At 32.8% G+C, this 12,446-nt stretch overlaps 3 protein-coding genes across 3 annotated transcripts; 2 read left to right on the top strand and 1 right to left on the bottom strand.

The window, feature by feature from the left end:
- Window positions 1-63: 63 nt before the first annotated feature.
- Window positions 64-2,272, bottom strand: LOC105961048 (uncharacterized protein At3g27210). Its single transcript, XM_012985284.2, has 3 exons — window positions 1,842-2,272; window positions 763-843; window positions 64-598 (listed from the first exon to the last, which is right to left on the bottom strand). The coding sequence occupies exons 1-3, from the start codon at window positions 2,029-2,031 to the stop codon at window positions 246-248; spliced, it is 624 nt and encodes a 207-aa protein (XP_012840738.2). The 5' UTR covers window positions 2,032-2,272; the 3' UTR covers window positions 64-245.
- A 3,307-nt stretch (window positions 2,273-5,579) lies between these two features.
- On the top strand, window positions 5,580-8,020 carry LOC105961047 (Aldolase-type TIM barrel family protein). The gene is made up of 9 exons (XM_012985283.2): window positions 5,580-5,682; window positions 5,785-5,945; window positions 6,549-6,553; window positions 6,693-6,755; window positions 6,868-6,974; window positions 7,137-7,234; window positions 7,339-7,431; window positions 7,522-7,563; window positions 7,656-8,020. Exons 2-9 carry the CDS (start codon window positions 5,832-5,834, stop codon window positions 7,809-7,811), a joined length of 678 nt encoding a protein of 225 aa, XP_012840737.2. The 5' UTR covers window positions 5,580-5,682; window positions 5,785-5,831; the 3' UTR covers window positions 7,812-8,020.
- A 1,170-nt stretch (window positions 8,021-9,190) lies between these two features.
- On the top strand, window positions 9,191-11,797 carry LYK2 (Protein kinase superfamily protein). Its single transcript, XM_012985282.2, has one exon. It carries the CDS (start codon window positions 9,623-9,625, stop codon window positions 11,654-11,656), a length of 2,034 nt encoding a protein of 677 aa, XP_012840736.2. The 5' UTR covers window positions 9,191-9,622; the 3' UTR covers window positions 11,657-11,797.
- Window positions 11,798-12,446: the final 649 nt, after the last annotated feature.

The following is a 12,446-nucleotide window of genomic DNA, read 5'->3' as shown; positions in this document are numbered from 1 at the left end:
ACTAATTAATTATCTAAACAATCTGATATATAAAATTAACTTTTACTAACCTCATTCGCATCCTTAAAAAACGAAACATCCTTATTCGCAAAAAAGATCCCCATAATGGAGAACAAAATATGTTCGTGCTTTACAATAAAAACGTACTTGTAGTGAGTGATAAATATGTATTTGATTGTTTCATATAAGTGAGTGAAACCTCTCACCATTTACATAGTTCCAACAAAAATAAAATTCAACAGAGTTCATCTTTCAGCAGAAGGGCTCGTTTTCTTCTTCTTTTCATCAAAGCTACGACTCGAGCGTAAACTCGGAAGGCAACACTGTGCAGACTCAACCGATTCTTCCTCTGTTTTGAGCACTCCGTTAGTACTGTTAGCTCCAATATCGTTTTTTGCTGCATTTTCCTCAACTATTACGTACTGGTTAGTGCGTAAGCTCTCTTTGAACAGATCCGAAAGCCTCTTCTTCTTATTACCGGGAGGAGATTCTTCATCTACAGAGCCAAATGTTTCTTCCATATCGAGGGCCTTAGTTGATACATTTACCGACGAGAATTTGTGGTGGACAGGTGTACTTCCACGGGACGGGGTGAAATCTGCATTTATTTTTCAAGTGGACGAAAAAAAGACTATGTTATCATGTAATGGAAAAAGCTCGTTTCATTTTACAGGGTAACATGGACTAATAATTATGCATCATCTAAGTAGTTTTGTGGAACGTTTAGTATTTTTCGAGTGAAGTAGAGTATTTCTTAATTACCACCATTAACGCTTAAGAAGTCCTCTTCACAATCCGAATCTAACCATGGTTGGGAATCGAAGAATGCTTCGTCTTTGCTACCTGCAAGAAATTGACACAACCTCATAAAACGGCGTCCAACATGGATTTAAAATACATAATCAAGATTTATCACATTGTTCACATGCCTTAACAAGCAAAATTGTAATAGCAATCACAAAATCGACATATAATCAAGATCCATCACATGACTCTGTATTCAGTCAGCATTAGCTTTCTCGCCATTATTTGTCCACTTAAGAATCATTAAAAACTAAACATTGTTAAGGAAATTCATCGATTAACATGTTGCTTAAATTAAAAACCAATTCTTTCGACGACCCTTATCGCAAACAGAGATATTTATTTTCCAAAACGAAGTTCGTAAAAAATAAACAGCCAGAACAAAAACAAAACAAGTTGACATGCAACACCCATACTGGCCAAAAATAATTGAATGACACGATGTGGCCTTATTGATTCGGTAGGATTAAATGTAGTCTGGAATTATGGAATTAGAAAAGAAATTGAAATAATATATAGAGGGCTACTACACCCATAATGCAGAAGAATTATTCGAGTTATCGAGCCAGTTGGACCACCACCTAATCAATAATGGAACATCAATATTCCAATAATTATTTCCAAGCCACTTATCTCAGAAGATTGTTTCTCTACGATAAGTCGTATAATCGAAACTTTCTTCTTCTTTTTTCCTAATCAGAAATTAATACAATTAACTTTATATTTCCAGACAAATTAAAAATTGCATCTTTTTTTTTTTTTTTATTGAACAAATAAAAAGTCAAGATTAATCAAATATGAAATAACAAACCCCAAAACAACAAGCATCAGGCAACAAACAAACCAACAATCAAATGATGTTTGAATTCTTGTATTTATTTCAAACAACATAACTACCTAAAAGTGACCATCACAAATTCTGGGCTAAAACACATTAGAACAATTATTTATAGCAAAAACATAGAAACACACACACACACACACACACACACACGTGTATAAAAAAAGAAACAAGAAAAGAAAAAAAATAAGAATACCAGCAACGTCGCGAAAACGAGGAGACGACCATCGAGACTTGAGTGGCAAGTCAGAAACGGCGCGATCACCGCCGTTGACTCTATCGGAATTCTCCTTGATCAAAAGCTCCTCCTTTTTAGACGACCCGACTGAAAAACGGAGCTTCGTCGCGGCTTCCGGGTTTCTGTGGATTGAAACGCACGAACCCATCTCCTCAATATATTATAATTACGCAACTCTTTCAAAATTGTATGTATGTATGTATAATCCTATTTATCAATTAGCAGCCATTTTCGAAGAGAATAGTATTTTACTTCTTCTTCTTCTCCTCCCTCGGTTTAGTGGTTATACGGGGAGAAAACGACTCTTTAAGAGAGAGAGAGAGAGAATCAAGAGAGAGAGAGAGAGAGTGAAGTAGAAGTGAGGAGAAGGTAAAGGAAGAGGGGCCGATGAAAAATATCCTTTCATTATATTATTAATATATATTAATTAATCAAATACGTTATGGCTAATTCATCATTAATTTTTTATTTTAACAAATTACGTGCGTGGCAAAATATATGCGAAAGATATATCTCATAAATACTCGTCATTCTCCTAAAGTTAATTTAATTTTTTTTTTTTTGTTTAAATGTAAGACATTATTTCCCTTGTGTAGTAATATAAATGTATATTATCTTTTTATAAATACATACATTATTGATATAATATGATTATTATTTTTTTTGTTAAAGAATATGAATATAGTATATATAATCCTACATGATTCGATTAATATGATATAAATTATTCCTTTGGAGATACACTCTTAAAATAATCTAAAATTAACCAAATATAGCCACACCTCTAATATTATGGCCAAAATTAACCGAATATAAATATAATGTTGCAAAAACTAATAAGGTCTAGTTTGGTTTGAAATTGTAATTGTATTGTTAGGTAGGTTGAAGATTATTGAACTCATCAAATATTCAATAAATTTCAGTTATCTAATTAGTCACGACTAAAAATTTATAACCAAATGAGTCCTTATAGTGATGAATATCTATGAAGAGTAAACTTATTTTCTATTTTAAAAGAAATTGATAACTATTAATTTTTATACCTTATTCATAAAATTGAAATAAATAGTGATAGAAGTCATGAAAAAAGAATACATTTACGTGTGTATATATATATATATATATATATATATATATATATATATATATATATATATATATATATATATATATATATATATATATATTTAAAAAAAATTAAAAAATCAAATGATTCCTAGAAAAATAGAAAAGTGTGCATTGTTCACACATTTATTATTATATAACGAGGTAGTAATAATTAAGGTAATAATTAACTAAATTATAATGCAATGTTATGCCTTTATGATTATAGAAACTGCAGGCACGTTATGAGTCTTTGTTCAACTAAATTAATCAAGCTATTTAACATTTGACTTTTCATATTTTGAATTAGCAAACTAAAAGGAAATAATATTAACTTAAAAATATAATTTATTCTATATTTGAATAAATAATTTTATTCTTTTTGCAACAATCGGCTTCATTTACTTTGGCAAAATACATATCTTATTAATAAAAGTAAGGTTGTTCTGGTGAAACCCTAGGGATTTTTTTCCCGCTCATTTTATGACTATATTTGTCATTTATTTAATCAATTTCATTTAATATAATGTATTTTAAAAATATTTAACTATTGACTCCTATTCTTTTGCCGCAAATCTCTGCAATTTCTTATTGACTCATATTATTAATTCCCTTGGTATATTTAATTTATTTAAATTATTTTTTTCAAAATTTTGTTTGTTCAAAATTAGTGAAAATATAAAAAAGTAGCAATTTTACTGACTCTTATTATTAATTTACTGGGTTTATTTTATTTATTAAATTAATTTTTTGAATCTTATAAATAAAAGTAAGTTTGCTGCTGGAAAACACTAGAAAACTTTTCTCGCTCATTTGATTGTTCAAAATTAGTGAAAATATAAAAAAATAGCAATTTTACTGACTCTTATTATTAATTTACTGGGTTTATTTTATTTATTAAATTATTTTTTTGAATCTTATAAATAAAAGTAAGTTTGCTGCTGGAAAACGCTAGAAAACTTTTCTCGCTCATTTGATAGTTATAATTGTCATTTATATATTTCATTATTTATTTTTATTATTTTATTTCATTTAATATAATCGAATTTTAATAAATTCATTAAGTATCCAGATTTTTTGACCCAAAATCCACGTATCTTATTAATAAAAGTAAGGTTGCTCCTGGTAAACTCTAGAAAATATTTTCCCCTCATTTGATAGTTATAATTGTCATTTATTTAATTAATTAATTTTATTATTTTATTTTATATAATATAATCATATTTAATAAATCCGTTAAGTATCCAGACCTTTTGGCCCCAAATCTACCGATTTTTTTCCAATTAAATTGCTGTTTTACTTAATATTAATTTTCTGGAAAAAATATTTAATTGTTGATAAAAACATTTGGTTATTATCTTATCAATAAAAGTAAGGTTGCTCCTGATAAACTATGGGGATGTAATGGCATCATTGATTTACAATAAATTTACTGAGACATATGTTGTGTGTGATAATAAAGTTTCGTCAAACTTCTACCTCTTAACTGAGATAAAATAAATATTCAACCATATTACATAAAAACTATAAAGTTAAATTAATAAATATGGCAAACAAAAAAAAGGATGGGTATTATCAATTTATCTTCAATACATATAGCAAAACTGTCAAAACATCTAAATGAATTGAAACTTGAATTTTATCATTTAAATTGATTTTTTTTTATTAATTTTACTTTAATCACGTGCATCGCACGGGCCAAAAATCTAGTAGGGTGTAAAATAAACTAAATAATTTGAGTTGATTATTAAAATCTTATTTGAATTTGATTTAAAAATTGAACATACTTATATGGTTGGTTGCAGTTTTTTTTATTGGAAAAAAAACTATAAAAATAAAATAAACGTAATTAACACCGGTTCAGAGTTGATTGAATTGGTAATGAATTCAATTTGAAGCACGTTTCTTAAAAGAAAAAAATGATAGAAATTTATGATTGATATCGTAATTTGCTTAACGCAATTAATATAAACTAAACATATAATGTATATGAAATAAAAATACCTTGTACTAAAATCTTAGAGAGACCTTAATTTAAACATGAAATATAGATATTGGATTGTCATGGCCGACATCACATCGGATATTGCAAGAAAAGTTATTATTATTAATAATATTTATTATAACAAAAAGGAAAAATCAAACTTATGCCCCACCACAATACATAATGTTGTTTTTTAATGGAAAAGAAAAGACAAATAATTGATGCGTGGATGATATAGATTAGAATTAGATCGTTGGTAGGTGGAATTAATTACATTAAAAAATGGAATAATTAACAACTCCTAAACAAAGTTTCTAACTAGAACCAATGTGATGTAGTAGCTTTCTCAATTGTCATCACTAAACTATATATTAATATAACCCAACTTAAATTATCAACTGTTTAAAATGTCAAAATTTGTTGGAAACTCGTTCTAGAAAATAAATTGAGTTTTTGTAATTGATTTTAATTTTGTAAATAACAATAAAAATAAAAAATTTATTATAAAAATATAATGTATGGGCTGGGCCCATTTTCATTAGGCCTCATTGGGCTGAATTGAATTGAATAAATTTAAGGCCCAATAGAACTTGAAAAAACTACCCCACACCACCAACCAAACCAACCCACCAAGGCAAAATCAGCATAAGAAAATGATCTGGTAAAATAAAATTCTAAAGGGGAACTGCGAATTTAGGCACGACAGAGAAGGTAAACAAAGTGGCGTAGTGCATCTGATGAATTCATGAAATTCTGTTCTAGGAAGAGGTTAATTTGATTTTTTTTTTTTTGTTTTTTTTAATTCTGTTACAGTTTTGGTGAGCTGAACTGAGTTGAGTCGTGGTTAGTCAGAGTCAGAAATGGTGAAGGCGAAGATAGCGCCGTCAATGCTTTCATCGGACTTTTCTAATTTGGCGTCGGAGGCGGAGAGGATGCTCCGCTGCGGCGCCGATTGGCTGCACATGGACATAATGGTACCTCCTTTTTCTTATTCCCTATTTTTTGTTTTCAATTTTCAACTACAGCTGTATAGATATAGATGATTGTATTGTTCGCTACGTATATATAATATGTATTGAGTATATGTATACTAGTATTATTTTTTATATTTAAATTTTGAAGAAAGTCGATAACTATGCAGATAGTGGTTATGAAATCAAAGTATATTCGAATTTTGATTGGATTTTCTATTGCAGTTCCATGGCTAGTGTTGTTGTACGGACTCAAACCTTATCATTTTGATTTTGTATGAGTAGTGAAAGTTTAGAAATGTTGCTCAATTACGTATATTTAGTTAAAAACATATTAATCACTTAGTTACACTGGACAATTTTGTAATGCTTATAGAAGTTTGTAAAGTTTGTAACTATCATTCCAAGATGTATCTTTTAGCTTACACGTCTGAGATTTACATATAAGAAGATGCATATTGCACAACATCAATATTAATGCCTGTTCCGCGCACCTTGAATTTTGCATCTAGTATCGATTTCCTGTTGGTTTTTATGGCGATCAAGCACTACAAATAACTTATTTATTGTTTCTGATATTCGTTTATATTCACGGTTTCAATGCAGGATGGGTAGGTTGTTATTCAGTTCAAGAATTCAATTCATCTCTCGTAATGATCAGATATCAAGGGGGAAATACTTTATTTTTTTAACTGTGTATTACCTTCTTCAATAACTTAAATCATAAGTTTTGTGCTTCCTGATTTACAGTCACTTTGTGCCGAACCTGACAATTGGTGCTCCAGTTATCGAGAGTCTCAGAAAGCACACAGAGTAAATTTAACCTCTCTCATTTTCCTCACATACAAACTCCAATCCTTGCTTTATGGCGATTTGATTCTGATGTTTAATCGTGAACAAACATTGACATTTTTTTCTTTTGCAGTGCTTATTTAGACTGCCACCTAATGGTCACAAATCCACTAGATTACGTCGAACCATTTGCCAAAGCTGGTGCTTCTGGTTTTACTTTTCACGTCGAAGTCTGTGAAGGTTTGAGTTTTGTTGTTGGTGACTTATCCTCCCATCTTTCAAATTTTAATCGGGTTCACATTTTTCTTGCTTGCAAACTCGATTAAGAATATGAACAAGAACCAATAACTCAATGTGTTTGGGTGCTACAGTCATTCTAACTGGATGCTGAAAAATGCGCAGATAATTGGCAAGAACTTGTAAAAGAGATCAAGTCAAAGGGCATGAAGGCTGGTGTCTCCTTAAAGCCTGGAACCCCTGTTGAGAATGTGTACCCACTGGTATTATGCTATCCTTGACATCCAAAAAGTGGATTAATTGATGATTGCACGAAACTTGTTACAAAAAAATATATCTTTTATTCATCATTATTCTTGATTGGCAGGTTGAAGCCAAAGATCCTGTGGAGATGGTACTTATTATGACCGTCGAACCTGGATTTGGCGGGCAGAAGTTCATGCCTGAAATGATGGATAAGGTCCATAAACTAGTCTCGTTCGTGATTCATCGTCATCATCAATTTTACAACATATTCCTCTAAATATATGATTTTCAAATGGATTTTCAGGTACGTGCTCTACGGGCAAAGTACCCATCACTTGATATAGAGGTGAGTTCATATCATCCTTAGTATTTAATGACTAAGATTGTTCGATTTTAATGTTTGAACTATCTAAGTGAGGGATTATTACATGATTGTAGGTGGATGGTGGTTTAGGACCTTCAACCATCGATGTTGCCACATCAGCAGGAGCAAACTGCATTGTGGCCGGAAGTTCCGTTTTTGGAGCTCCGGATCCTGCCCAAGTTATATCATTACTGAGGAAGAGTGTGGAAGATTCCCAACCAGTTAGTTGATACGAAGCATACACGAACGAAGTAATTGATCACTCCTCATCATGTATGTTATTTTATTATATTTATGAATTGCATTTGCTTGTTTTTTTAGTGACATAAAGTATGATAAAAATGCATATAAGCTTGTGATCGATTGCTGATAAAGATTGTATCTTAAATAAATTCTTGGAACATGGTTTTTGGTAAGAAATTTCAAGCTTGTGATCAAATCCCGTGAATGTTATTCTGATATCCAGTTGTCAAATTGGATCAATTTGATATAATCATTTAGAATATAGTATTTAGTATGAGGATGTATTGGAGTGGTATGCACGTGCTGTCACGTGCACCTCCCACCCCTCTCTGCACTGCATCCAACACATACAGACACACATTGGGCTTTGATCCATGAAAAGTGGTTTTCGGCCTTCACTTTACAAAATATTCTGAGTCAATAATATAGCCCTTTTAGGCATTGAATAGAAAATGTAATCCACTGGTTTCAACTTTTCAGTTCAATCCAAAAAACTAAGATAAAAAATGAAAATCAAATAGTCATTAGCTATTATTTTTAATTATGGTGGTAGAAGAATATTGCAGAAATTACAGTAGAGTAGTTCAATAATAAATTGCTTTAAGGAATTTATTACATTATCTTTTACAACTTTATTATTACAAAAATGAAATGATCATCAGTTAGTATCAGATCTGTTTAGTTCGAGCCCGATTCATTTCATTTTTTTTGTTATATTTTGTCGTAGAGGGCGCACTTCTTTTAGGTCTTTCCTCTTGTACTATCAATTTCTCTTGTGGACATTTGCTTTTGGGGATTGTTTATTTGTTGTCGACGCTCGATATATATCCGTGTATTATAATCATTAGTTCGATAAGCAAAAGGAAAAAATCATGGATGAGATAGGAATGAGAAAATCTACGAATTAGTGGAGATGATAATATTATGGCCCATCTAATCTATCTATCTATATATTGTATCTATTTGCTTCAATACTGCATCTGCTTTACCAGACACTATAATTTCTTGTCTAATGTCTATGTACATTCATACTCTTATCCTCGTTGCCACGTAACATTCATCAATCTCCCTTTCGACAATCTTCGTACATGCCTAATTCCCGAATCGTGTCAAATGTCTGCGTATTGAAATACCAGTTTAAGTGAATCATTTGATATTTATATCCCCGATACACCCCCTCAATTGCATCTGTGTTATGTTTTGAAGTCCACGTGAATATTTTTCAACGGGTTCCTCTATTCTCCACATTCGTAATATTTGTATCCATTTAGATACAAAGAAATAATTACCTGGTAAACTTTACTATGGGACTTTTCTTTTGCCTTGTATGAATTGATCACCATATTCAATGTACCTTATTAGAAGTGACTGAGTGATGTGGATTTGGGAACAAACAAATATCAAAATTCCTTATCAAAAAACTTTCAAATTCTCACTGAATATTGAGCCATACATAAATCAAGAATTTCACATGTTCAAAGAATATTCATCATCACTTCCATAACAAGAACAAATCTTTTACTTGGGATGAATAGCCACCCCAAATTACCACTTCATAAAATCAAAGGGTCGACCAATCAGCAAGAATCAAACTCAAATAGATTATTATTAATTACTGCTAAATCCAAGAATCTTGTCCCTGAATTCCCTCTTATTATATACACCACCTTGTTTACAGATCCAAAATTAATTAAACACCCCCCAACCTTAAAAGTTGCTACTACATTATATATTAACTTAGCCATCTCATCAAGTGGGCAGGCATATGTAATTCTTTCTCCAAATTGTCAAAAAAAATATGATCACGAAAAAACTCGAACTCAGAGCTTTTGTTTCGTTCAATCTCGTAATTTTATCGGTGATTGGCCAAAACTTGCTTAACTGTGACACAACATCTCAACCAGAGTACATTTGTGATCCAAAAAAGCCTCAACAAAACTGCAATACATTTGCTATTCTTCGTGCTAATTCTCACTACTCTTCTCTCTCAAATCTGAGCTCTTATTTAGGCATTGCCCCTTCCGACCTTCTAGAAGCTAATGGCTTTTCGAACGGCACCGAGTTCTTCTCCAACGAGCAGCCAATTTTGATCCCAATTGACTGCGAGTGCAACAGCAACAGTGGCTTTTTCGAAGCACAAGTGACAAAAAGCACAACTAAAGGTGAGAGCTTTTACGAGATTGTCGATTCTTTAGAGGGGTTGACAACTTGCAACGCGATTAAGGAGAAAAACCCGAGTGTTTCCCCGTGGAATCTTGATGAAAAAATCAATCTTTTAATCCCATTCAAATGTGCTTGCCCTTCTTCACTTGATTTCAGCAACTTCTTGCTGTCTTACCCGGTGAAGCAAGGCGACACACTAGCCGAACTTGCCTCCAAGTTCAATGTCAGCCAAGAAACCTTAGTTTCTGCTAACAACAGACACTCAACATCAGTTTTCAGACAAGATAACAACAACAGCCTTGTCCCATTCTCAACTCTTCTGATTCCATCCAAAGACAAGCCCTTTTTTGGTTTTTTGGCACAACCCTCATCAAATATTCGAGTTAGAGATTCCCACAAGAGGAGAAAGCACAAAATGTGGATGATTGGAGTTTACATAGCTATCGCCATAATCGCACTTCTTGCATGCATAGCCATCGGTGCAGCCTTTGCCTTCATTCAAATGAAGAGAAAAAAAGACGATCCAACAAAAAATGGTGATTTAGAGCTGCAGCAGCTCAGTCTAAGTGTCCGAACAACGAGCGATAAGAAAGTCTCCTTCGAGGGCTCTCAATACAATTTTGAAGATCAAACTAGGGAGGCCACCACCCCCAACAAAACACGAGCCGAAAGCTACACATTCGAGGAGTTGCGAAAGGCAACAGAAGATTTCAACTCGAACAATCTAATCGAGGGGTCCGTTTATCACGGCCGGCTCAACGGGAAAAACTTGGCCATAAAACGGGTCCCACTTGATACAATCGCTAAAATCGACCAACAGATTTGCTACGAGAGAATTCACCACCACCCAAACACAATAAGAATGTTGGGTACCTGTCTGAAAGAGGACTGTCCTGATTCGTACATAGTTTTCGAGTACGCGAAAAATGGTTCTTTAAAGGACTGGATACACGGTGGATTAGCAATCAAGAGCCACTTCATCGCCTCGTGCAGCTGTTTCTTGACATGGAATCAAAGGGTCAAAATATGTCTAGATGTGGCAACTGCATTGCAGTACATGCACCATATAATGAATCCTAGTTACGTCCACTCGAACATAAAGAGCCGGAACATATTCCTCGACGAAGATTTCAGTGCGAAAGTCGGCAACTTCGGTATGTCCAAATGTATCGAAAACCAAGAATCTTCAAGCAAAGGGTACTTGGCACCAGAGTGCATCACTAATGAAGGTGAAATGTCTGCAAGTAGCGACGTGTTTGCGTTTGGAGTGATATTACTCGAGGTTTTATCTGGAAAACCACCCGTGAAATGGGATGAGGAGAAGGGGGATTCGGTGAAGCTGTGTGATGAGGTAAAGGGCATTTTGGTAAAAGAAGATGTGGAGGAATTGAGGGGGTGGATAGATGGTGCATTGGGGGAGAATTATTCGTTTGACGGGGCGGTGATGCTGGCGAATCTGGCGAGATCATGCGTGGAGGAGGAGCCGTGTTCGAGGCCGAGTGCCGGAGAAATAGTGGAGAAGATGCTGAGATTGGTGGAGGAGTTGCCGGAAGGTGGTGGTGGTGATGATGGTCATCAGTTGAGTAATGTGTGTGAGAGTTCTTGCAGACCACTTGTTCATAATAATAATAATAATAATATTAATAATGCAGATGCAAAAGGGATGTGAAACTTTTTCTTTTTCTTTTTCTTTATTAAATGTTGCTTTTATATCACACAATGTTAGAAATGGTGCTCAGTTTTTTGTTGTGTGGATTTTGGTATTGTATTGACTTCGTATAGATGTTATGAAATGGAGTTCAAAAGACAAGATTCAAATAAATGTTTTATTGCAATATATATATATATATATTATATATATATATATTTTATAAATGTCTAGGCCTAGTGATTAAAAAAATATGGTCATTGTAAGTGGTCAAAGTGGTAGCAAGTCAACGGAAATGAAGTTGTACAAAGAAGAAAGGATTAGTTTACATTATCTTTCCAATGTGTAAGTAGCAGAGTAGTGTTGGAGCCAAATAAACCACAAGTTTGGGACTTAGGGCTCGTTCGGTTATCTATATTGGATTAGATTGGATTAACTCCCTATTGACTAATTAATTTTTTAGTTAGTAGCATGTTCGGTTTCTTAGATTAAATTTTCTATTAAATTTGTTAAAATTAGTTTTATATATGAATTGTCTATAAAACCACTTAGTTTACAATAATAAAATATAATTTGAAGGATAAAATTGTATTTTTCCCTTTTAGTCACCCCTATTAAATTAATCACAGGGGAGGGGTGCTACTAATTTAATGAAATAGTAGCATTTAATAGCGGACTTTGAATTTAGTAGCGGGTTTGAAAAAATGTGAATCTTATCAACCGAACATGTTACTAACCCCTACTACTTAGTCAGTAGAACCTTATAGCGGTAAGTCATTTCCAATATAGTACATACTTGTCTCTTTTATTT

The sequence above is a fragment of the Erythranthe guttata genome, chromosome 11 (genome assembly GCF_056151865.1).
Source record: "Erythranthe guttata isolate IM_541 chromosome 11, IM_541, whole genome shotgun sequence".
Lineage (NCBI taxonomy): Eukaryota > Viridiplantae > Streptophyta > Magnoliopsida > Lamiales > Phrymaceae > Erythranthe > Erythranthe guttata.
Note: the sequence above shows the minus strand (reverse complement) of the source record. Positions and strands in the feature narration are given on the sequence as shown.